The following is a 26741-nucleotide window of genomic DNA, read 5'->3' on the forward strand; positions in this document are numbered from 1 at the left end:
TCACTTAGCCAATCCTGTGTCTTATTTTCAAAGTATTCCATGAAATAGCCTCCTTACTGAAGATGGAATTCAGGATGATTCTATTTGATGGAGCAATGGTACATATCCTTTTGAAATGGATAGTCAAAAAGTTTTGCCTCCTGTCAGCTTTTTTTCTTTTTCTCTTTTTCCTTTATTTTTTTAATGCTATACCAGATATGGATTTTAGTTTACAACTAGAGATTCAGCTGGTAAGACTTGACCATGGTAGGTGGGTAGGCAGTTTGAGGACCACTGAGCATTGCGAATATACCTGTGACTGCAGATGACTTGGTGCCTTCCTCTGCAATCTCCATCTTGGCCTTGTAGATTGCTTCAGAAACATAAAACCCATCTTGGCCTAATCGCCAAACGAGAGAAATGTGAATTGGTTATTTACATTTTCTATGCTTTTAGTGTAAGGATTTGTATGTTCTTGAAGAATATACATGTTAGTGTCCAGTGTTGCATACAGTGTAACTAGGGAGTGATTGGAAGATTCTCAAGTTCCAATATTTTTCTGGAACTTTCAAAACCTCTTTTCATAATAGACAAAAATTAGCAGACAACTCATTTTTAATTTTTAAAATGAGTATTAAAATCTTTAGCTAATATTTCTAAAACTTAGGTAAGTCATCAAGTTCCCCTGGATGTATGTAGGTTCTGTAGCCTAGGAATAAACTCAACAAGCTTTCGAGATGGTTTCCCTTGACTGCTTCATGGACTGTAGTTTAAATGAGCCAAATAAAGGAGGTGTGGGCAGGGGAAGTGAAGACACTCAGGTGATAAAGTCTTAGGTTTGTGTTACGGGCTTTACAAGGCATATTTCAGCATCTTAAAAACAGGTCCATTGCCCCATGACTATATTCTGTCTGCCCTGTTGTGCTAGTTGGGTAATTAGCTTACCACATGTGCTGGAATCTGCAAAGAAAGGTTTATACTTAGATGTGCTAACAGTTTCAAGGACAAGCTTAACGCTTAGGCAGGATTGGTAGATTTTTGTAATTGAGCCATTAGCCATTTTTGAACAGTTCTCCAACAACGAAATGGCACATATGGTAGTAAAAGATGAAGGCCATAGTGTGCAGAACAAGAAGAGGCTTCAGAAATGCTGTAGTCCATCTATTTTAGAGGGGCTGATAAATCACCTGAGGTCACACACTTCATTAGGATTCATATTATACAGGTTTTCAGACCCAAAGTCTTTCCACCCTCACCCCCAACTTAAGCTACCGCTTTTCAGAAATTGTCTTATAATCAGCTGTGACATACCATACCAGGGAGACCCAAAGTCTCGAGTATTAAAAGTCATGTTGATGTACTTCAGGGAGTTCAACTGCTTTGCATTAGATGTGCACATGCAAGGAGATGGCCCCTCAATGTCATGTGAGAATAAAACCAGTGTAGGATATAGATTCTGCAGTATTCCATTCATCTTGTAGTTAAGATGGAATAGGATATCATGAGTTGGCTGTACTCACTGTGAGGAACATTTATTTTTTAGCATTAGGAAAGGACCAGCAAGAGCAAGAAGGTAGAAATCAATGGAAAAATTCCCTTGGCACCATTGGAGAATCTGATTGGTTTAGCAGTTGTTTTTTTTCTGCCCTATCTTTGAGAGAAAAAAAGATTATTTCTTAATAATTAGCTCCCCCCCCCCGCTAGCTCATGGAGCAAACAGTGCCAAAATTAGGAATTCTATAAAGAATTTCTTTGACAATTGATTTTACCATCTGTCTCGTGACTTCATTACTATTACACCATCTGAACATTTTCATATAAATGTTGATGAAATTTGTTGAAGGGAGCTACATTGTGGAAACCCTTGTCATCTAAAATACAGTAAGTGCATGTCTTAGTCTAGACCACCTCGGTTCAGTGGAAGAAATGGGACAGATTAATATGAATGAGTCTTCAATAAGATAAGCTGGGCTGTTTCAGTGTTTTGAGAAAGCAACATACGTAGTTTTGTTTTTGTTCTTTTTCCATCAGATTTCAGGAGTGATCCAATACTTGTTTATGTTTGCACAGGCATAAGCTGAGACCCATAGCCTTATGTCCCCAGCATCATCGTCTCTGAAGTTTGGTAAGAGTTGACATTTCTAAAGACCAACCTGTGAGTTTTTCCTTCTATCTTGCAGTACAGACTGCTCAGCTTTATTAACTATTGAAGTGTTATGCAGCTACTAAAATAGAAAAGTTCAGAGGTAAAGGGGGTCCTTCTGACCTTTTTCTCCATGCCATGAATTACTGGCATCTATTTAGTGCTATTGAAAGATCACACATCTGTTTTCCCAGAATTTGTTCTCAAGATCATTTATAGGCACTTTTTGGAAGAACCGTTTCTGTGATAACTTTGATGTAGGAGATACAGGCGAATCGGTTTTACATTTTTGTTTGGAGTAGAGAACTTTCTTGGAGCTGTTGATTGACTGATGCTCATCATGAGTGGCTGCAGCAGGACTGCAAAACATTTCAACCATGAAGCCACCCATACCTGGTACCCCAGGTACTGGGTTAGCACTCTGGAGAGCATTCTACACTCACCATAAACCCAGCTGCTTCTATGTTACATTTCCATATGTAGTACATGGGTGGGATTCTTCCCCTTCCCTCCTATATGCTCCACTCTTCCTGACCACCTACTTGGCTTATCGCCTCCTTTCAAGTGTTAGCTCCAGTAGCAGTTATGACATACTCATTTAAAACATTTTGCCCAACTTGCATAATAATGCTTGGTACACAAATCTGTTAGGTAAATGTGTAAAGGAAATGGTATTTGTACAACCATAAGGACACTGCACCATTTGGAAGGGTTCAGTTCTCCATCCCCTTTGTTGAGGAATGTCATTCTTTACTGTACTGTTTATACTGTGGAAAAGTTTAAGAATTCATCACATGCCATTTGTAGAAACAAGATTGGCAGTATAAATCTGCATCTCTGTGTCTGATCCTCAGCTTCTTGTCAAGCTGGACAGATACGTCATTTGCTCTTTTGTCTTTCTAATGACGATTATTTACTTTTAGCAGAGCTAGTGACTTTTAGAAAGTTTTTGCTTCTAGCTTATTTTCTTGTTGCTTAGTTAATGAAGGATGGGTGTGTGATGTCCAGTTGTACCCAGCCTACAATACAGAAATCGTAGATGGTTCAGAACCTACCTGTGGTTGGTTTCTTTTTCCATCATTCTCTCTAGCCCTCTCCTTAACTCTTCTCTGTGCAGTGCTGACTGAATGGACCCTAGCGTGGCCTGGGTTAACTCAGGCATAAGCTTGAACTTTGTGTTGCCCAAAAATTAGAAGCTGATTATTCATAAAAGCAAAGAATGGAATAGTGTCTTCAGAGGTTTGAATTTGTACACAGGTATATATCCTGAACTGGGGAGCATGAGTTTATGTTGAAGCCTGCTGACCCATAGGAAAGGGGGACAGTCCAGAAGAGAGTCTCTCCCTGTTCTCTACACCAGGAAAGGAAGGATGACACAAAAACATTGTAACACCAAGTGCCAAGGATGCCTGAGACAAGTTATTCCCTAGGCTCATATGAGCTTTGAAATACTGAGTTTTTCAAACAAGCCAAAAAAAAAAAAAAGATTTGATACCAAAAAAAGGAAGAAACAAATACTTTTTATTTAGTTGGGGGGGGCAGACTATAAGTGATTCTGGGCTTTAGAACTGAATGGAAAAAAGCTAAAAGTTACTTAGCATTGTTGGGCTCTCTTCAGTAGTGCACAACTACTTGGTAATCCCTTATTAATTGAAGGGAGGATGCCCACTGTTTTCTGATCATTTCCTCTCTGGTAAAAACTGCAGATGGGGCTGACTGGATAACTCGGTGGATTAAACGCGCTTGCCACACAAACCTGGAACCCATGTAAAGGTGGAAGGAGAGAACTGACTCCACAGAGTTATCCTTTGACTTCCACATGCATGCCCTGGCAAGTGCAATCTCCTTGTCCCCTCCCCTCCAATCATGCGCACACAATAATAATAAATCTTTTTTTTTTTTAAACCACAGATGTTGTGCTGTATGTTACATCATTTCATTTCTGCAGTTGAAGAGTGACATGGGTGATGGCTACCAATTTTAGGAATGCTGTAACTTTCTTGGAGAGATTTAATGGCCCTGTCTCTAGAATAAAGTCCAAAGCCCACTTGGGTACTGATATGACTGGTCTGTGAGGTTTTTTTTTTTAATTTAAAAAATTTTTATTTTATGTGTTGAGTATTTTGCCTGCATGTATGTAAGTATACCTGTGTCATGCAGTGCCCACAGAAGCCAAAAGAGGACTTTGGGTCCTCTGCAGGAGCAGCCAGTGCTCTTAACCACTGAGCCATCTCTCCAGCCCCATGAGTTATATTTAAAGAAGGGCATTGGAAAGCATTACTTTAGTTGGTAAGTTTTATCTATGAAAGGCCTGACTCAGCTCCACCGTTGGAGCAAGAAAATAGCCTTAGTTTGTAATGAAGTAGCTGTTTCATTACCTTATAAAAGCAGATGGTGGGTCATCATTTGCTGATTTCTATTCTATTGGAACAAAACCATGGGAAAAGATAGTAAGCCTTGTGTTAAGACTTGGATAATTGTTAAATTAGCCAGATCCATGAGCCTATAATTATGTTTATTTGAACAAATGTAAGTGAACTGCATTAGAATAAAAGAGGTGAGATATGACCTCTTTTAGTCATCCAAATTAGAAACTTTAGGGAAGTTTACCAAATCGTACTCATAAAACTTGGTGAAGCCCTGCAGAGATGGCTCAGCTAGTAAAGTGCTTGCTGTGCAAGCATGAAGACCCAGGTTTGATCCTCATGGAAAACAAAACCCGGCATCGTGGTGGATGCTTGCAGTTCCAGCATTGCAGGTGGGGAAGGGCAGTAAGTGGGAAAGACAAGTCAATTCCGGAGCTTGCTGCCCAGTGGTGTAGGTGTAGCCTAATCAGTGAGCTCCAGGTCCCAGTGAGAGACTGTCTTTTAAAAACTGGGTGGCTCATGTTATGGGTGGATTGTTTGTTTTTTAACCAATAATAGCACTAAAAGATACAAATTAAGACCAGTCCTGTAAGGGCACAGGATTTATTATATTTTAGTATGTCCTAGGACTTCAAGAGAGAAAAGTTTGAGTTATGAAGGAACAAGCAGGAAGCCATATTGATTAACTGAACATAGTGATGTGGAAGAGATCAAGAATGGCCCCTAAGGGTTTTTTTTGTTTTGGACTCTTCCTTCTGGTACTGGGGATTGAACCCAGTTCCCTAAAGTTTCTAATTTGGATCACTAAAAGAATATTAATAGTTTCCATTAGCCACAGAGAGCCCACAGCTGAGCTTGGGAAGACAGCACAGCTCCTGAAGACAATGCTCTTGCATCTCTTTCTCCTTTCCCTCTGATCTCATTGCTGTTGTATTCTTCCTTTCCCTGCAGTATCAAATCATGCCTGAGTCACTAAGGAAATTTTCTGGTTGAATCTTTCGACTAAACCAGCAATATTGACTACATGTCTGACTTAATTGCAAATCAACCATTGTGGGCACTGTGAACAAAGGACTGTTGCCTTGCTTATCTCTACACATTTGACAATGAATAAAAAGATGGTGGGGTTTGTTCTTTTGTTTTTGGTAGTGTTGGGATGGAACTCCTCATGCATACTAGGCAATCACACCACTATGGAATCCCAGCTTCAAGATGGCAGATTTTTAGTACTCTAATATTAGACATGTCCGTCCATGTCTTATTTGATAAGTAACTTGCTGTTCTGTCTGGTGGTATAGACACTTAAGCCAGGGCTTGTCTTGAAGACCAAACTCCTGTGATTTTCTATGATTGTTAAGGTAGATTCCGAAGAAGGTTTTAGGAGACTTCTCTGTTCTGATGGTCTGATGTTTAAGTGGTAACTTTCAAGTAAAGGCACTGTTAAGACCAATGAGAATGCCTGCTGCGATGTCCTCTCCATACGGGTAATTTACTCTGCAGACTAGAAGCAAACTAGAGCCTTTAGTTGGACACAGTTCAGCCAGTGGTCCCCACAAGGATTCCATAAAGTAGATTCTGACATTCCCTTCTTATTTGTGATGTTAGCTCAGATCACAGGCAAACATGGTCCGTGTTGACAGTAGAATGTCAACTATGGGAAAGAAATTGAGCATGGATGCTTGGAAGAAGGGCTTCTTAGGGCAGGGCTATGAGAGTACCGGCAATTTGAGGAATGGAGATTGGAAAGATGGAGGAAAGATTTGTGCTTAGCTCAGTAGAAGGGATAGGAGGAGTTAGAGGGGATGAAAGAGGAGGTAGGGTGCCCATGATGCTAGTGTGACATCAGAGGGCAGAATGAAGGTACTAGTACCTGCCTCAGACTCCAGGAGAGCCTGGTCATGCAAGTAGAGCAAGGGGAACCAATGGCTACTTGTTCTACTGTGAAGGTGGGCTCCAAAAACCATGCCTAAAGGTCTCAACACTCCCTCCACCAAATCTAACCAAAACTTGACTGTTTCAGAAACACTGCATTCTTACATAAAGCATATAGTGTTTATCATAAAATTTCTATGGAAACAGTGAAGATCAGTCTAATAAAATCTGTCCCAACACAATGCCAAAAAGATTGGAAGAATTGTTATGTAAAATTCCTTTCAAGTTAGCTTTCAGTGGATCAAAAAGATCAGTGACTCCCCAAGAACTTAGAATGCTTTTTAAGTTGAACTCGTTTTGGATCCCAAATCTACAAAACAAAAGTAAACCACCAATTATTTAGAATTTCTACTTGACACTCTCTTTACACACACCCATGAAGTACAAAGTTCTAATGATGGCAGAGCTCACTAGATTCCCTCTCACAATATCTTCCTTTGCTCCTTCTTGAATCCTATCCTAGACTAACCTGGCCCCTTTTGGGACCTTTTCTACTGCTGTACCTTCGTGCTGCTCTTTCTGCGACTCTCCAGTTTGCCTGGTTGCCTTTAGTAATTGTTCCTCAGCTATTAGCCCCTCTTCCTCAGCTGTTTCGTGACTTTTTTTTATACTAGACATGGAATCCAGGAACTCCTACATGTTAGGCAACTCTTCTACTACTGAGCTACACCCTGGCCTAGTGACTCCTGGTTCATAAGCTTGATTAACATTTATTGTATTCTTAGAATGTACAGACATTCTGCTTCCTATGAACACTGTACCATAAATGAATTGAGAAGAGAAGCCATCTCAGCTCATTTTTATTTCGTAGTAATAATATTTAATAAGTGCTGACATTGTGCCGGACATTATAACAGCTTTATATGAATTATTTCATCTTAATATAACTTATTATTATTCATTATGCTATAGATGGAAAATCAGAAGCTTAAAGCATTTAAGAAACTGCCCAAGATGAACTAATGAGAATGTGGTGCACCTCAATTCCAGTTTGGGCAGTGTGAGTGTGGAACCGAGCCTTGATCATCTGCGCTCTGCTCCTGTCTGGGTAGCATCTCACACACAATAGGTGCAAAAAAGAAACTTGGCTATTTGGCAGTAATTTGTTATCCTAGGTAACACATTCTCACGTTTGCTATGTGCAGCGTGTGCTTTGACACACAGCAGAGAAGGCACAAGCCCTGATTTGCCGAGTAAGCCGTCGAAAGCAGAAAGCATCGGCGTACCAGCTTCATGATGTTTTCCCCAGGGTAAAGCATTTTAAATTTGCTGTTGAAGGAACCTTCAAATCGATGCTGCTGTCATTTTTCTTTGAAAATAAGAAAAAGTTTGAAATACAGTTTAGATGACCTTTTCTGCAGTCATGCATAATCCTGAAAAAACAAAAACTCTGGACAAGACCATTTAATATCAAAGGACATCGTTGCTATATGAGACAGTGTCACCAATATTTTAAACAAGTGTCAGACTTGCTAATGAAAGCATGTTTTGGATTTTCAGAATAGTTTCCAAAAACATGTTTTCCACAACTTTGCTGACATTTTTCAAACAAATGTTTGGACCACTTCTGAAATTTTCTTATGCATGGAAAATGGCCTTTAAAAATTTTGTAAATGCTGAACATAATGATTATTACTACAAACCTGGGAATTCAGTGCTTAGGTTTGGGTCCTGACTCAAACTCTTACTAGCTCAGGAACTACCTACTTTACCTGTGTGGCAACTACTTACTTTACCAGTTAGGAATCAACAGGGCTGGGGGTGTAGTTCAGTGATAACTAACTATATAGCTTACCTAGCATGGTTGAAGCCTTTTGTTTGGTCCTTACCACTAAAAACAAAACAAGACAAAAAACCAACCCCTAAACAAAAAGTCCTCAAAGCATCAAATACTCAGCCAACTTGCAACTTGAGATAACTCGTTCACTTCAGTAAAGAATGTCTGCAAAGCCTTCATATGAAGTGCCCTTCTTTCAAGCTTTCCTCTAAGATCAAAAACAAGACAAGGATGTCCATGCTTAACAATTCTCTTTGTCCTTGTACAGGAGGGTGGGCAAGAGTATCACACAAGACAGACAAAGGCATCCAGATTAGAGAAGTGAAGAAGTGGAGGCTGGGGACACAACATTTCCCTAGTGTGAAAGAGGCCTGAGTTCAATTCCCAGAACCATGCAAAACAAGAGTCCCAGCCAGGCGAAGTGGCTCATGCCTTTAATCCCAGCACTCGGGAGGCAGAGGCAGGCGGATCTCTGTGAGTTCAAGGCCAGCCTGGTCTACATAGTGAGTTCCAGGAGAGCTGGGGCTACAGGGAGACCATGTCTCAAAAAAGACCAAAAAAAATTAATAATAAAAATTTTAAAAAGAGAACAGAGAGGCGCACTGGTTAACTGAGTAGTACCACCTTCCTCTCAGAGGGCTGTCTTTCAAACTGTCAGATCTAAAATAAAATGCAATCTTAAAAAAAAGAAGTGAATCTATCTCTATTCCTAGATGACTTAGTTTTGTGTATAGAAAATACTTGAGTCCTCAAAAATCCCATTAGAGCTATAAATGAGATTGTCGAAGTTTTAAGATACAATATCAAGATATAAAAATCAGTGGCATATTGGGTATGCCTTTGATCCCAGCACTTGGGATGAAGAGGCCGGAGGATCTCTGAGTTTGAGGCCAGTTTGGTCTATATAGTGAGTTCCAGGCTAGCTAAGGCTACGTAGTGAGATCTTGTCTCAATAACTAAATAAACAAGAAAATAAATAGTATTTCTGATAGGTAAAGTAGGCGATGGATGAATCCGGTTGATGGGGAGAAAGCACCAGGACACAGATAAAGCTCCAGTGAAATAGAGTTTTACCAAAGGAACACATGGGACACATTCCCTTCTGGGCAGGAAAAATGTCTGCCCCGGGTCGTTAGCTGGGGTCTTTTATAGGGGGCGGGGAGCTTCTGGGGGTGCAGAAGGCGGGAAGATATGTTTTTTTAAAGTTGAGGGGGCGGGACTGTTAAAACCTGCCCCCTTTAAAGATCAAAGGGGAAGCCTGCTGTGTTGGCCAAACAGTGGAGAAAAGTCAGCTTCTCTTGACTTTAAAGACCAGGGTGCTTATCAACTCGGTTCCCTTTTCTGAGGTCCCTGAGGCCCTGTTGGTGAGGGGGCGGGGCTATCTGAACCTTAACAATTTCTATGTTGACAATAAATCATGTGAAAATGAAATCGAGAAAACAGTTCCATTGATAATAGCACCAAAGGAGCAAAATACTTAAAAGTAAGTTTAGTAACAGAAAGATGTATACACTGAGAACAAAACAGTTGAAATAAATGTCTTTTGTATGTTTCTTGATGTGCTGTGTTGGAGGTGGTGAAAGTGCACTCACTTGTTGCAGGTCACCCGTTATAATGGACCATCAAGAACCCAGTCCAGCTAATGGACCAGTGGGCGTGCAGGAAGTCTTTGGACAGGCCTCCCAGAGCCTCAGGGAGATTCCTCAGAGGGGTGAGAGGAAGGTGAGTGGAGGCTCCCAAACTTCCACCTCCAATTAAAGACAGTCATATGATGTTTGGCAATTCGTTCCAATGTGATGATCTGCATCCACCCTTTGGAGAGTCAGGGCAATTTGATCACAATAAGGAACTGAGAAAACTCAATGTATCTATTCAAAGTAATTTCTTGACCTTTTAGATATTGTAATAAGGAGTCCTGGAAGTATAAAATGGGAAGAGAAGCTGGAGGATCTTAAGCTGCTTTTTGTACACTCATCATCTTCGAAACAAATGTGGACCCCACCAGCAAGAGAGACTGAATCATGATAAAGGTCCAGAGGCAGCCAAGAGGTTTCAGAAACTCCTGGAAGGAGTACTTGAAATGACTCAAAACTGCTTGGCTTCTTTGCCTGATGAGGAGCCCCATGCAGAAGCAGGGATGAGAGAGAATCAGAGCGATACATGCTGATGACAGCAGCAATTGTATTGGACAGAATGAACCAAGAGAAAATTCAGGCCACATGACGTACCAGAGTGTGGAGAACGATGCTGCCTTCTGTGTCCTTGAATGAAAGACCGTGAACAATATTTTCTTCTTCCTTTAGCAAATAGTATATTATATTTGTTTTAAAAAGAGGTATAACTAAAATATAAAGGGATATTTTTCTTGACTTTTCTTGATTGTGAGATGCCATAGGTAATAATTTAACAGGGAAAGCATAAGCAGGTAAGTATATTTGAGAAATCATCATAAAAAGCAAAATGTTTGCTGTTGTGTGGGATATTCCTTTTAGAGTTGCAATAAAATTTTGAAGCAATAGCAAAATGTCATTCTTAGCAAGAGTATCATTTACTCTAAGAATAATAAAGGACATGAAGCTGTTTATGTGAAAAATTTTTTAAAAAAAGAAAAGAAAGTCACAGGGGCTGGAGAGATGGCTCAGCTGTTAAGGGCATTAGCTGCGCTTGTAGAGGATGTGGTTTCAGTTCCCAGCACCCACATAGTGGCTAACAATCATCTGGAATCCCAGTTCCAGGGGATCCTTCTGTTCTTCCTGGGTATTTCATGACACAGATGCACTTACATACATGCAGGCAAGACACTCACACACATAAATAATTAAAAATTATATAGCGAGAAGACAGGAGGTGGGCAGGGGAGATGTGGGGGGATGCAAGTGGACCCGAGAGAATATGCGGTTGAATCTAATGAAAATACATTGTATGGAATTCTCAAAGAATATTATTTTAAAAAGGAAACAGTGATAGAAATGAAAGGCATCCCGAGTCCATGGCTTGAGACATTCACATTGTTAGAAAGCAACACTCCCCACCCCCCAACCAGCTATCTACAGATTCAAGCATGTCTGTTTCTAAATCTGATCTTGTTTTGGGAGAAATCAATAACCTATTCTTAAAAATTCATAAGTAAGATAATCTTGAGGGAAAAAAAGAGCAAAGTTGGATTCACTTTCTGAGTTGTAGACTGACTATAGTGCTCCAGTAACCACAACTACATGGTACTGTAAAAAGACAAGAATTTATGCCTATAGAATAAAATCTAGAGTCCAGAAATTCATACATTTGGCAATTTATTTTGACAATGATGCCAAGAAAATATAGTGGTGGAAAGAATGATCCTTTCAAAAATAGTGTTGGGACTATGGGCAGATCACCACAAGCAGACATATGCAGTCCCAGCCACCTCAGACCTTTTAGCGGTGTGGGCTTCAACTGTGAGGGCCACTTAACATGTGGATTTTAATGTTTAGAAAATTTGCAACAGTTTGAAAAACTCACAGTTGAAACATGTAGCCTAAAAATAATGCTCAAGAGGAAGGTGTTTCATGAATATATAAAAAATATATAGATTATGGTCTATTTTATCACTGCCATTAGATATGTACACACACACACACACAAATTTATTATAAAAAGTTAAACTATTTAAACAACACACACCACTACACATGATGCCTTTCATGGTTGAAAAGTTGAAAGAAGTATGAACAATGTAAAGATGCAGTATCAAATCATAGCTGTATGAGATTAACACCAGTACACACTGCATTGCTGTGGACATTTACAGCTACTTCTGTTGCTATCACACATCTGCTAAAACCCTGCTGAGATGCCGAAAGGAAAGAAGCCGTCTTGCTAGTGTATCCCATGTGCAGCAAAAAGTGATCGCCTTTATTTTTCACCATATGTAGTACATATAACAATACATGTTGCTTAACTGTTTGCTGTTGGGGTAAGAGCAGTCAAGAGTAGGTTGTTAGTTTTATGGGAGCCAAAAGTTACATGCAGACTTTCTACAAGGGAAGTTGGCATTCCTCAGCCTTCCATGTTGTCGAGGGTATAATAACTCACACGGATCAAAAGACTAAAAGTAAGAATGGGACCTATAAAATTCTTGGAAAAAGTGGACATAAATCCTTGAGATTAGGCAATGATGTTTTAGATATGACATGAAAAGCACAAGAAAGAAAAGAAAACATAAGTTAATGAAGCTTCATCAAAATCAACAGCTTTTGTACTTCAAAAGACACTATATCAAAAAAGTGAAAAGACACCCCATAGGAACGGAAAAAATGTTTACACACCAAATGTCTGACAAGGGACTAGAATCTAGGACTTAAACTATAACAAGTAATCAAAAGAAAAGCAACTGAGACTTTAAAGTGGGTAAATAGCTGGTAAATAGTTGGGTGTGGTGGGACATGCCTTTAATCTCAGCAGTCTGGAGGCAGAGGCAGGCAGATCTCTGTGAGATCTAGGCCAGCCTGGTTTACATAGTGAGTTTGAGGCCAGCTGGGGCTACAGCAGACTCTGTCTCAAAACAAAAACAAAACAAAACCCAAAAGGACTAACAGACCAATAAGCATATGAAAAGATACCAGTATCATGTGAGTCTTTAGGGAACTGCTCAAAGCCACAGTCAGCTCCCTCTTCATACTAACTGGGATGGCTCTGAGCAGAAAGATGGCTAAGAATGGACAAGGATGTGGAGAAACTGAAACCTGCAAGCGAGGTTCAGGAACAGAAAATGGTGCAGCCACCCAGAAAACATTTAAAACTGGACAAAGCAGAGTTAACACCTAAATTAATTGTACTACTAGGACAAATCCAAGGACACTGAAAAAATATATCCACACACAATATGGATGTGAGTGCTTGTGGTAGCCCAGAGTGGATACAGATTTTAAAATATGTTGGCACTTATTTATAAATTAGGACTGCTTAAAAAATATGTAGTATATCCATGCAATATACTATCAATGAGCCATTAAAAAGAGATGGATTGCTAAAATTTTATGCTGGGTGAAAGAAGGGAAAAAAACACACACACTGGATGATTTAACTCATATGAAATGTCCCTAAGAGATGAATCCACACAGAGTAAATTAGCACTGTCTGGGACTGAGAAGTGATTGCTGATGAATATGAGGTTTCTTTTTGTGGTGATAAAAATCTTTCAGAACTTGAAGCTGGGGCTATAGATCAATTGGCAGAGTGCTTGCCCAGTGTGCATGAAGACCCAAGTTCAATTCCCAGCACTGCGTAACCCAAGGGTGGTGGTACACACCTGTGATTCCAGCATTCAGGAGCCAGAGAAAGGAGGATCAGAAGTTCAAGGTCATCCTTGGCTACATGGTGAGTTCAAGGCCAACCTGGGCTACATTAGACTGTCTCAAAAAAAAAATCAGAATTCATATGTATGGCAGCACAGTTTTGTAGACACACTAAAAGATTGTGTACTGTGCACTTTAAAAGAGTGACTTTAATGTAGACTGCATCCCAATGTTTTCTTAAAGGGAAGAAAATGTTCTTAGAAAAGCATAGGCCACACATCATGATGGTCACAGCTCCTTGAAGGAAGAGCAAAACTCATTTTGGATAAGTGAGACCTGGTGGGTTTTAAAAAGTTATATTGTAAGAGTGAGACCACTGAGGACAAGTCAGCCTTTCGGGTTGCAACAGCAAGAGGTTTATTTGATACACAGGTACCTGTGGGCACAGAGTCTCCTCGGAGGACTTGCGCACCCCAGGTTGAGTTCAGGGGGTTTTTATAAGGCAGAAGCAGGGTACAGAAGCAGAAACGCGGTTATTGGTTAATTTCAAACACACATAGTAATTTTACCAGTAATTTCAAAGGTATGCAGGGGTATGGGGTAAGGTCCGGGGCTGAGGGGAAATAGGATTGCTAAATGGGAGGTGACCTCAGAAGCACAGACGTTTTCTAAAGATTTCCTGGTATCGGGCCCCCAGGGTGGTCAGGAGTTCTGTCTTGCTTTATGGCTTCATCTGTGAGGCTTGACCGACGCCTGCCTGCTGCAGCCTTTTGATAAGGCTGGTCCTGGTTTTTGTCAATTTTAAACATGTGGGCTCATGAGTACTCATGGCGCCTAGTCTTTTTCAATATAGTTTGACTATTGCTTGTGCCGGAAGTTTGGCTCCCAAGGTGATGAAATTGAGTTGGTAGGACCCTTAAGAAGTGTGGCCTAGGGGAAGGTGACTGCTTGGGGGCACAACTTTTGGAAGGTATTAATATAGTTCCTGCAGTTCCCATGAGAGTGGGGTGTTTTTTAAATAAAAAGATGTACTTATTTTATGTGTATGAGTATTTTGCCTGCCTGTATATAAGTGCACCACTGTGTGCAGTGCCCATGGAGTCCAGAAGAGGGCATTCTTTGTTTTCTTATTTAATAGGTTATATGTTCTTAATGAAAATTAACAATAGTCACTATGCACTTCATTTTTTTCCTTATAAATAAAGGGTTCCTTGGGAAAGCGACGTTCACCTTAGTGCATTGCTTGCTTGGTGATGTAAGCACTGACTGCTTACATCTCATGTTGCACACACAGTGTAAGATCTTTTTGCTCTTGTTCAATGAAATATGTATGCTGCTTACAGAGCATGTTGTACTAAATGGTGAATGAATGATTTGAAAGAACTAGAGGTAAATTCTTACTCAAAAGCTGGCCGTGTCTACTGTGGTCCAAGGTATATGTCTAAATCTAGACTTAAAAGTTTAAAATTTTCAGTTTATTTCCTAAAGAGTTAACAGCTAGCAGGTTGTTTTTTTGTTTGTTTGTTTTTTTAAAGTTGACTTTGTGAAATAAATGGTTTCATTTTCCTAAAACTTCTATTCTCGGGGCTGGAGAGATGGCTCAGTAGTTAAGAGCACTGACTGCTCTTGCGGAGGACCTGGGTTCGATTCCCAGCACCCACATGGCGGCTATGAACCATCATTAACTCCAGTTCCAGGGGAATCTGAAGCCCTCTTCTGACCTCCACGGCACTGCAGGACATGGGTGCACTCACATACATGCAGGCAACACACTCATACACATAAAAAAATAATAATAAATAATAAATTATATTGAAAACACACACACAAAAAACAACTTCTATTCTTCTAGGATAGGTTTGATACTTTGGGGGAAATAGAATATTTATCAAGGGTTAGGAGCACTGTCTGCTCCTGCAGAGGACATGGGTTTGAGTCTCAGCCCCCATATGGCAGCTAACACTTGTCTGTTACTCCAATTCCAGGGGATCCTACACCCTCTTCTGTCCCCCAAGGGCATTGTACTGCATGTTCTTACACATAGCCAAAGCTCATACACATAAAAAATTAAAATATTTATCCAAATGAGGTTGTTTATATCATTGTTGGTCCTTTGGGTGCCTTCTTTGCTTCCTCCTCTGCCCTCTGTGTTTCGCAGGATCGCTACTGAAGGTTTGGAATCAGAAGTCAGTGGTGCGTTTTCCAGTGAGCTGGGTGTTTCTGTGTGATTCTCCTTTACATCAGCTGCTCTAGGCCAACTATTCATCTAAATCCAAGTCAGGTAACTCCTGCAGTGAGCTGCACTTTCTCTCTGTGCCTGATGGCAAGGCTCCTTCCTTTTGCTGATGCCCAGGAGATCAGGCTTGGGCAAGGACTGAGCATTTGGCTTTGAGAGATGGGTTTTATCTTGAGTTCACCTTTGGCCCTGGGCAATGCCTGATACCATTTTAGACCTTGGCCTTGCCTCTCTGTGTCTCTCAGCCTGTGCGTTTTTGTTCCAGGACATGGGTGTATTTTTAACTGCTGAGGGAGCATTGTCAAGGCCTTTGCCCTCTGGGAGCCCTCGCCTTGGAGTGAGACATGCTACCACCAAGCCCCTGGATAGCTCTTTGTGCCTAATGCTGGTCTGCAAAGCAAAGAGCAATTTGTTCTTGTTACAAATGTCCCAGAGGAGCTTATCATTTAAAAAGTTCTGGACAGAATCCTGTTGTAAAATAATGAATTTTGGTAAGTTTTGCTTTGGAAAAGAAAGGTTTGGGGCAACTTGTATTTGAATCTACTGGATTTTGTTCAAGGAGGGATTTTTCTTTACCTAGAACAGAAGACAGTCCTCAACCCGGACTTGAAGTCTTGAATTTCCTTTTTTTTTGGTCTTTCTGAGACAGGGTCTTCCTGGAGCCCCAGCTGTCCTGGAACTCACTATGTAGACCAGGCTGGCCTGGAACTCACAGAGATCTGCCTGCCTCTGATTCCTGAGTGCTGGGACTAAAGGCATGCACCACCATGCCTGGCTTGAAGTCTTAAAATTTAAAGATTATTAATTAATTGATTAATTAATTAATTAATAATTTAGAGACAAGATCTCATGAATCTACTCAGGCTAGTCTGAAACTCATTCTATAGCCCATGCCGGTATTAACTCTCAATCCTTCTTGACTCTGCCTCCCAAGTATTGGGCTTACAACCATGTGCTACCATGCCTGGCAAAGTCTTGGATTTTTGTGACTTAATTTGGCTTCTGACTAGAATTATGTGTATATTTGTTTAGTCACATAAGCCAGTGTGTTTCTTTGGTTTGGGGGAAATGATAGCTGTATACTCCTACAAGGTACCTCACTGGGCTTCCTTGCCCTGCTGTGGTGTATAACTGGAACAAAAGGTCTGGGGACTTCAGTCTTCCCAGTGAGGACTGAATGTTTCCTCTTGGGAAGACCCAGGAAGTTAGTTCAGCTCAGTATGTGTCATGGGCTATTCAGTGACTTTAGAATGGACTAAAACTCCAGGGCACTTCTTCTTGGCTTAGCCAAGGGGTGCATTTGACAAGCCAGCTCGGTAGGAGGACCCTGGAGTCTGACCACCCAACTCTGACCCTCAGGCTGCCACTGCAGTGTCCTTTGTAAGAAAGATATAGCCACTCACCTGGGGAGGAACACGTCCATCCTGTTCTCCTCAGTCGGGTAGTCCAGAGGTGGATGACTCTGGCTGTAAGGTGTGGCTCAATGTGGTCCAGGGGCATGTCTTTGTCCCAAGGCAGCCCCAGGAACAGATTGGCCACCCTTCTAGGTATGACAGCTCCAGAACGCCCACCTCATGGCCTGCGGCATCCTGGAACTGGCCTGGAAGTTCAGGGGGTCAGGCAGGAATCAGCTGTGTCCCAGTAGCCAGGGAGACCAAACAATGCCATAGCCTGGGAGAACAGATTCACAAGACCAGGAGCAGTAAAATGGGGTCTACCGCAACCTCTGGAAACACTCTGAGGCTGAGCACTGTTGAGACACAGTGCCCTTTACTGATCCTAAAGCCCAGAGCCTCTAAGGCACCTTCATAAGGCCTGACTCAAGGATCTGAAGCAGCTGGACCTGATGGGACTGTATCTTGAGGGAGCCTGTCCAGTCTGGGCTATCAGGATCCAGGCTCTTTGTGTCAGGTCTTCCTGTCTTTCCAGAACACTGTAAAATCTATATTTCATATGGAAATTTAACACAGACCCAACAAAACATGCACTCAGGTCAGGTTTGATTTGGAGATGGGTCATCTGTAACTGCAAAGAAGACTAGAAGGTCTTAGGACAGGCAGCTGGGAGCTGTGGGAAAGGAAGATTGCTGGCTGAGGACACGTCACCAGGCAGAGTGTGGTTTCAGAAGATGTGCTGGGACAGGTGACAGGTGGTAGCAGAACAGGAGCTACAGGAGGGTCAGGCGCTGTTGGGGGGAGGGTAGAGAGGAGGGAGAGCTGGGGGAGGGGGGTGGAGAGGAAAGAAGGGAGAGCTGGGGAGTGGGATGGTGAAGAGGAGGGAGGTATGGGGAGGGGGACAATGGAGGGGCTTGTGAGGGTTGGGGGAGGGGATGGCAGAGAGGAAGGAAGGATGGGGAGGGCAACAGTAGAAAGGAGAGGAGGGAGGGCTGGAGGAGAGGGAAGGTGGAGGGGAAAGAAGGGAGAGCTGGGGTAGGAGGAAGATGATGGGGAGAGAGGTATGGGGATTGGGACAATGGAGGGGATTGTGAGGGCTGGGAGGGAAAGGGTGAAGAGGAGGATGGGGACGAGTGCAGGGTGGCCCCACCAGGTGCTGCAGCCCGTCCTCACAGTACAGACCCGCTGGAATCTACAGCATGCAGGAGGCTACCAGGCTCATGCTAGCATTGGGAACTTCTCCACTGACTGGGATGAGTAAATGTAGGAAGGGTGGGTGTGGATTTTGGGAGGGGGCATTTCAGGACCAGGGACTCCTTCAGTCTGGAGACTTGTGGAGAGCCTTGTAGAGTCCATTTGGTCCTGACTGGGTGCCATGTATGAAGGTGCCTGCTAGGGGAGGTGTTTTGTCCAAACACTTTTGGTTTCACTGGAATTCCCTTCTTACTTGGTGTAGAGGGAAACGTGAAGCATGAAACTGGACTCATCCTGAATGTGTGTCCTAGGTGTCCTGCAGGCATACCACCCTAGGCTGAAGTTTTCTTCAGCCCAACCCACATCCCAGAAGATAGAACCCCATGGAAACAGCTTTGATCAGGTCCTATACAGCAGAGGGCCCCGCCTTCCCTCTCCTGCCCTGCAGCTGCTTTCCTCTCACTTTCACCAAAGGAGGAGGACTCATCATAGCTGACCTCTGCCATTTGGTGCATCATGGGGACTTGGAGGACAAAGCCCTGAGCACACGTGAAAGGCAGGGGCTGTGAGGCTATGGAAGAGAATCTTCTCTGCCAGGTGTTTTGGAAGGTCATAGTGCTCACAGTTGCCAACTGAGCTGACAGGGCAGCAACCTGCTCCCACAGTGGGCCACCTGGGCTCTCACCTACAAGCAAAAGAGCTTATTTCTTCTTTTTTTTCCCTCTCTCTCTCTGTTTTTTGTTTTTTTGTTGTTGTTGTTGTTGTTTTTGTTTTTTTTTCAGTTTTCTGCAAAGACTTTAATTCCGTGACTCAGTTCCGTGTGCTGCCAGGGGGCCCAAGGCCATGCTTACTGCTCTTAACTTACTGCCATGTGTTGGGAACAGAAACAAAAAGCAAGAACACTGAATTCACACTGGGTTCCCGATGACTGCACCCTTGCTCTGGGACAGTGAGGCACCTATGGAATCTGGACTGTAGCCTCCCCATTGGCATCTATTAGGTGTTTACCAAGAATGTGGCAGCCAAACCACCTGGGCCAGAATCCTGGTTTAGGGGACCTCTGGCTAGCACAAAGCTCAATTCTTGGTGCCTCAGTTCCTCTGGAGATAGTACCCAACTCCTAGGATTGTTTTGAGAGTGAACTGGGATAGTTAATTTCTGACAGTGCTAAATAAACAAAAGCTCAGTAAATGTCAATGATTTCCATACTTCACAACAATTAGAGTAGCATGGTGGCTGGTGCTGTAATGTATAGAATCATTCCTTGCTGCTAATGGTGAGGCTATGGATAGTAAGCCTCCGGGAAAACCAAGTGTAACATCTTACTGCATGTAACCTTTTCTTTTGTGTGTTTCCTTAACCTAAGCTCCCCAGAAGCCACTTTTCTGCAGAAGCTACATTTTACTGTCACAGAGAGTTGATTGTAGATGAGAACAGAACTTGGTGAGAACTCACCTGTAGATGGTGACAGGGAGCGTGTATGCACACACATGTGTATTTATGTATAATATTTATATATAATTGATAGGTAAAAAGTTGGCGGAGAATGAGTGAATGGAGGAGGAGGCACCAGGACACAGATAAAACTCCATCAAAATAGGGTTTATTAGCAAAGGAACACATGGGACAGATTCCCTTCCAGGCAGGGAGGCTTCTGCTTCCTGCAGAAGGCAGGAAGATGTATTTTTTTTAAAGTTGGGGGAGGAGGGAGCAAGACTGTTAAAACCTGTTCTCTTTAGAGATCAAAGGGGAAGCCTGCTGTGTTGGCCAAACAGCGGAGTAAAGCCTGCTTCTCTTGACTTCAAAGACCAAGGTGCTTATCAGAAAAGTTCCCTTTTCTCAGGAGCATGAGAAGTCCTTGAGATCCTGTTGGTGAGGGGGCAGGGCTATCTGAACCTTAACAATAATGTGCTTGAGTATGAGTGTATGTGTGTGTGTGTGTGTGTGTGTGTGTGTGTGTGTGTGTGTGTGCACATGTGTGTTTATGTTAGGGTATGCAAGGGATGAGCAGAGGGGCAAAAACCAGCTTTGGTTGCTTCACAGAACCTGTATGTCACTCAAAGGTAGGTCTGCCATGACAGACTTCTGCTATAATTGAGGGCATCCTGAACATCCTCATGATGACTTTTGACAGGTGCTGGTAGCACTCTGTCTTTGCAGCCTTCTGACCTTTACCTGTGATCTGCTTGGATGTGCCTTAGTAGACCTCAATGGTAGTGTTGTTGGGCTCAGTGAAGTTGGCTGGCTCCAGACTGCTGTTGGCCCACTGGGAGACTTGCTCCACAAAGCAGGGGGACACTGGCAACCCTGCTTGCACAAAAAGGGTGCAGGCCAGGTCCATCTCAGTGCTTTGACTGGAGTTGTTTAATGTGGTGTAAACAGCATGCAGGACATCTCTCACCTTTGGGTGTATGAGAAAAGAGTATAAGGGGTTGGGAGAACCCTCAGCTGTAGGCTGCATTGGGATGGATCATCCCACCCCACCCCATCCCCCTCCAATTGCTGTTTTTGGTCTCATGGGTGTCCTCATGTAAAGTCACTGGAAATGGCTTAATTATCCCCTCAGGGATCAGCCTAACTCTATAGCTTAAAAGTTGGAAGAAACCGTGATAAAGAAAACCAGCTGCAAGGATGTTTACCAGCAACCCAGAAGTGACAAAGGTGTCCTCTCCTGACTTCCTGACTTGGGAGCACTGCTGAGAACTGGAGGAGATTCAGATCTGTGGTACAGTGTGGGAATGACTTTTATAAATGGACATAATCTGGACTAGTGACTTTTAATTAACTCCAGCAAAACCATATGTTCTTGTGTCTTGTGGTCTGGGTACCTGATCTCGTATCCTTGGCAACCTCAATTTGGTTGGTGCTCCACCCAAAAAGATAATGAATAAATGAATGAATGAATGAATGAATGAATGAATGTGGGTACGCTTGAGAATTAGCACATCAAAGCCCTGAAAGGCAGCGCCCCATCTCCACTGCACACAATGAAGGCTCGGAAGGATGTGTGTGACTTTGGGTGAATGAGATATTCTACAACTATGGATGAAAAGGCTGGATGGTCTGTTAAGATTAGGGTGGAGTCAAGTTTGTACTTCCCCAATTGAAGCTGGAGAAACCATTTTGAATAAAATTATGGGTGGGGCCTGACTCAAGGACAGAGTTCCAGAAACAGGGTTCCAACAATACAGTTCTGTCAGCACAGTTCAGGAGACAGATGGTTCCAAGAGAGATCTGGGGGAATGAGTGTCCTCTGAGTTCAGGCTCACTCTTAAAAACTAAATTTGGGAGTCAGACTTCTTGTTTAGGTAGTTATACTGTTGGTGTAGTAACACTGCAGTATGGCAGGTGCAGTGAGCGGTTGATGGGATTTCCAACACAAAGGCGGAAGAATCGTGTGCACTATCGTGATTAACACTGCTAGGCGGTGACTGAGGACCTGCCTTGTCAGTATATCCTGCTGGGCTCTCAGATTCAGCACTTTACTGTGTCTCCCAGCTCCCCTTAAGCTGCTTTTGTCAGGTGTTTCATCACAGCAAAGAGAAAAGTAACTATACTGCCTGGAGCAAGTATTCTTAGAGCCAGAAACGTTGAAGTAATAGAGTGAGTGGCTTGAAGTAGGTTTTTGTGTGAAATCTTGTCTCCACTGAGCCTGACCATCTGCAGACAGGAAAAACCTTTTCAGTATGTTCCAGAATATGCAATACCAGAATAAGTTTTTGAAACTCAATGGGTCCGCAAGCATTATGTAGAACTCTCCTTGGTCTCAGTCACACTGAACTCTCTAAGCAGCCCTTGGAAGGAAGACCTATGGTTCTCCTGCTTTAGGGAGGAGGTAGCCAAGGCTTGGCTCAGACAACACTCGATCAGTGTTGCCTGGTGGTACTGCCTTACCATTCCTGTTGCCCACAGGGCAAGGAATGGCAGGAGAACACCCTGCTCAGGAGAGCTTTGTTCTCCAAATGAACATGGGGCTATGGAGGACACAGACATCTATTTGGCTGTATTTGCTGCCTTCTGGCCTTTGTGAGTGGAAGAAGTGAATGATAGGAGAACAGGGACCAGGTTCTCATAGCTCTTCAAGGGGAATCCCATCACTGCTGTCTGACTTTCCCTCAGCCTTCTGCCTCCAAATTAAGACGGCATCTGTCTTGTTGGGAGAGGGCCTGTGATTAGGTTATCTTAAGAGGACGATGAGTGAGGAAAAGAGGAAGAAGAAAATAAACCCACAGTGACCACCAAGCAGACGTCTAGCTCATCTGAGAGTTGGAAAGTGTCTTCCTTTTTAATATGTCTGCAGTATTTGACTGTAGTTCTGAGTCTGGTGGGTGTTGAATCTAGTGGGTTCTTGTATATAAATTCCTGAGCTACAGGAACTGTCTTTCTGATGCAGCTATTTTAATTGCTTGAGGACTAAAAGAGGGTAAGTGTAGGATGCTCTTCAGTAGCTTGGTTGTGCTGAGAGGATGCTGGAGCTGCTTTTCATGAGAAATCAAAAGAGCAAGGTGCTTATGAATGGATGCTGCTGCTTCCTGGGTTACAGTGGGGGTGAGGAACTGTGGAAATAACAGCATGTGAGTCGGTAATTTAGAACGCGAACCCTGGCTCTGTCACTTGTCAATTGGATCAGCTGAGTTTTGCTAAGTCATTTATCTTTTGTGTTAATTGTAAGATGAGAATATTAGTCGAGCCTCACAATTATATGAGGTTTATGTGAGAAGCAAATGACATTAAAGATTGCAAAAGAAAACTCCAAATGCTTCATGAAACAGAATTCTTTCCCCAGAAGACCACCTCCATTTCTGAGGCCTGCATGTTAAGTGTCTTCATTCATTTACCTTGGGAGGATAAAGGAAATGCTCAGAAACTGGAACATCGGGAGACATGCATTTCCCCATGGTGAGAGAGGCACTCTTTGGGGCTCTCTGGTATCTTCTGAAACTCAAGTGTGCCTCAAGACCACAGGGCAGAGCCTGGCATAGCTCCAGGCTGCCACACAGTGCTGAGACACATAGTGAGGAGAGGCTGACATGCCACTCTGTGAGCTTGGGTAGATCCTTCTGCTGGTTAAATAAACATGGTGCCCCAAGGCCCATATGTGCTTTTTCACACCTGTGCTGTTGATCTGCACTGACTTTTGAAAAGCAAGACTAGGCTGGAGCAGGAGTCTAGCACTGGCATTCAATCTTAAGCAGGGCACAGTTAACTTCTCAGCTGTGCTGGTGTGACCAAAAAACAGAGATAATGATTAACAGAACTCTGAGAATGGCCTGTTGCTAGTCTTAGTAATTAATGATGAATCCCTACAATGACAAAGCAGTGTGTGATTCAGAAAGGTAAGGGGGATTATTATTTCACATAGTGTGATTATTGCTTTACATAGTGTGGATATTACCATACTTGACATTTGGAGATTCTCTGGTGGGCTCTGTGGAAGTCCTTACATCATTGTCATGCTTAATTAACCAGTTATCCAGGGACCATGTTGGGACCTGACAACAGAACTGATCGTCTGGCCTGTTTCCCTCTCTTGCTTTGCTTACTGCCTCTCCTCCATCCTGACTTATATGAGACTATCTTTTTTTTAGGCTAAGGCTGAGATTCTGGCAGACAGCCTGAGAGGGTGGGTTCGGACCTCCATTGGTGTGGAAGGTCTGATCTCAGCAAACTGCTAGAGAGTGTCAAGTTCTGGCCTCCCTCTGGCCTCCCTCAGGCAGAGGGCCTGAGAACGCAGGGGACAGGACAGCCTGGAAGCCCCCGGATCCTGCCTCCACGTGGTGAAGGAAGCCTGAGGGTACCTGACTGGAACCTGAATTGGGCTTCTGTGAGTACTCCTGAATAGTGATCTGAAGCCATCAGTTCCCTCCAAATTAAACCTGAGAGAACCTGAACCCTGTGCCAACCAGCTTTACATAACCAATAAAGAAAGGATCTAGGCACCTGGATAATACAAACAGAAGCATACTTCAACTTAATTCTCATATTAGAGACTATCTTAAGGCCGAAATTCCTGCCTTTTCGTTCTCATACATATTTCTTCTTCCTAACTCAGCTCATATTGTGTCTCCTAGGGAGATTTCTAACCTTCCAGTGGAATCATTCTTGCTCCTGCACTGACTTATTTCACAGAAACACATTGGCACTTGGCTCTATGTGGCTTACCCCTCTGAGATGAAACTGCTGTGTTCATAGATTTCCTCACCTGTCTATGCTGGCTGAGTCCCTGCCCCAACTTGGTCTGTATAGCAAGAACTCCACAATACTTGATGAATCATACTGTACTGATCCTAAGGAATCCTGGGGACGTGCACTTCTATGGTATAATTTTTGGGAATGACTAAGTTCTAGAAACCACCTTTGACTTCACTTGCCCCCATAGAGATTGCTCATTTGTCTGGTGGCCATCAGGGTCACAGGATTTGTTTTGGCAGGGGCTGTGGTATGGCTAGGGAAGGACGGGTAGCTCAGTGGGTGCCTTATGCCTGACTCACTGTGTACTGCTGTTGACTTTCAAACTCCAGAATCCATCCCAAAGGAAGCACTAACCAGGCTGTGTTGAAATTAGTGCTTTCTATTGACATATTCAGTCTTCAGCACCTGCAGGCCTTCACGAAGGGGGCTTCCTCTTCCTGCTGAGGAGCAGAAGAGGAGGAGAAAGATGGTGACATGCAGGAAAGGCAGCATGGAGGCTGGCAACCTGTAATTCAGAGGGAGGAGAAACAGGTAAGAGTGAGAAGAGTGGGTCTCATCCCCTGAGAACTGGGATACCCAGTTCTGTTCTCAGCAGCTACAAGTGGCAAAGGGACAGGTTCATTGCACTGTCCTGGTTACCCATCATGGCCCCACCTGCCTAGGCCGCACTACTGGGCTGAGATCCTTTTGAAAATTCAACTGTGTGCTTGAATGTGTAACCTTGGCAAGGCCCTGGTCAGATCAAAACAAATCATTATGTTGGGAAAAGGAACATAAGAACTACATTCTAGTCAGTTCACAGCTTATAGCTGTGCCATGTTTATCATGAATAATTTTAATATTATTCATAATCAATGATTATCTTCCATATTATAATTATACAGTCTTGGTTAATCATTTTAACAATCATACTACATATCTCAACTATAGAGATGGTACCTGTAGTCTAGAGAACTCAGTGACTAATTGACATGGGGAAAGCCACAGGGCTGTGACTCAGATCTTGGTCTTCATGAGTGCTATACTTAACTATCAAGAACATATATGTACATATGAGCTAATTGGACCTAGAATACTAGAATGATGTGATGTGAATTATTCCACAGAGACTAGACTAATACAAAGTGCATACCCTTGTACCAGGCCCTTCAGAGGAAGAGAGAACATCCAGGATTAAGGACATACACTGGAAGAGACAGTGAAGCACAGAGTGCTTTCAGTGGCTGTGCCACACAGATGGGCAGCAGCAATCTTTACTGTTTTAACTGGTTTAACCAGATTGATGAGAGAGGCCCAGTCCAAGTCATTTGCTATCAAAGCTTGAAAGCAAGGCCCTGGGGCTCAGTGGTGTTCACTTTAGATAGATAAAGGCCCCAGAGAGAAAGTTATCCTCTTATTTTGCAGCTCCGCCCCCCATGCTTTCCAGAGCTGAGCACAAATGCAATACGTGAATAACTTTGCTGCTACTGGAATGGCTGGGTGTGCATCTCTGCAGAGAGGGTGGGCTCCAGTCCAGAGCTATTGGTGACAGCTTCAAGTTCTACTTCAAGAGTTCTTGCAGCTCCTCTAGGCAGCCCTCAGCAATCAGACTTCGATGGCTGGTCTCCCAGTGACCCAAGGCCTGCCATTGCTGGCCAGGAATAAGCTGTATACTCACCTGATTCTTCAATCAAATGGTTGTTTTCTTGTTCGATTCTGTTCTTGTGTCTCTAGCATCAACCTGCTGCCCTTTTCAAAAGAGTGGAGCAGAATCTGTTCTGGATCACAAGACAGCCCAGGGAGGAAACTGGTGATTGCCATCTCTGCCAGCAATGTCCCTACCACTCAGTCCAAATTCCTGGAGGCTGGAGTTTCTGCAGGGAGCCAGGAGAAGCAACCCAGCCTGGAACAGCAAAGCCCAGATGAGATCAGAGTATGCCAGCCACACCCATCAAGCCTTCTTAGGCTTGTGACCTGGTTGTACCAGCAAGGAACCCTTCATCTAATCCTTTACTATTTTGAGGAATTCCATGATAACTTTGGCTTTTGCTGGGTACCAGGTACCTAATGTTTCTCCCCTCCTCCTGGGAAGAAAACAATAGATCAGTCTTTGAGCATGACCTGAAACTTTCAGCTAGTGAGCTGCTGCAAAAGAGAAAGAAAGCAAAGTAAGGTCTGCTATAGTCAGATTGAAGCAAGATGTCTGGCTTTATTTGTTATTAATAAAAGTGAACACACCTCTGTGTAATATATGCACTATTAGAAATCTTCTCAAA

At 43.0% G+C, this 26741-nt stretch overlaps 2 protein-coding genes and 1 pseudogene across 3 annotated transcripts in view; 2 read left to right on the top strand and 1 right to left on the bottom strand.

The window, feature by feature from the left end:
• Window positions 1-2069, top strand: part of Ints6 (integrator complex subunit 6) — a 105932-nt gene extending 103863 nt beyond the window's left edge. The window contains exon 19 of one of the 2 annotated variants that reach the window (XM_029559571.1): window positions 2050-2069. The gene's annotated coding sequence lies outside the window, so the exon portion shown is untranslated. The other variant, XM_029559570.1, reaches the window with a different exon arrangement.
• Serpine3 (serpin family E member 3) overlaps window positions 1-25011 on the bottom strand; it is a 27727-nt gene extending 2716 nt beyond the window's left edge. Inside the window, 8 exon segments of the mRNA XM_029559604.1 lie at window positions 229-401; window positions 6637-6730; window positions 17110-17134; window positions 17137-17250; window positions 17253-17306; window positions 18764-18979; window positions 20470-20695; window positions 24859-25011. Coding sequence (XP_029415464.1) covers window positions 229-401; window positions 6637-6730; window positions 17110-17134; window positions 17137-17250; window positions 17253-17306; window positions 18764-18979; window positions 20470-20695; window positions 24859-24978 — 1022 coding nt within the window. The 5' untranslated portion in view covers window positions 24979-25011.
• On the top strand, window positions 9924-10667 carry LOC115068726 (annotated as a pseudogene).
• Window positions 25012-26741: the final 1730 nt, after the last annotated feature.

Source organism: Nannospalax galili, unplaced genomic scaffold (genome assembly GCF_000622305.1).
Source record: "Nannospalax galili isolate Female #2095 unplaced genomic scaffold, S.galili_v1.0 scaffold488, whole genome shotgun sequence".
Lineage (NCBI taxonomy): Eukaryota > Metazoa > Chordata > Mammalia > Rodentia > Spalacidae > Nannospalax > Nannospalax galili.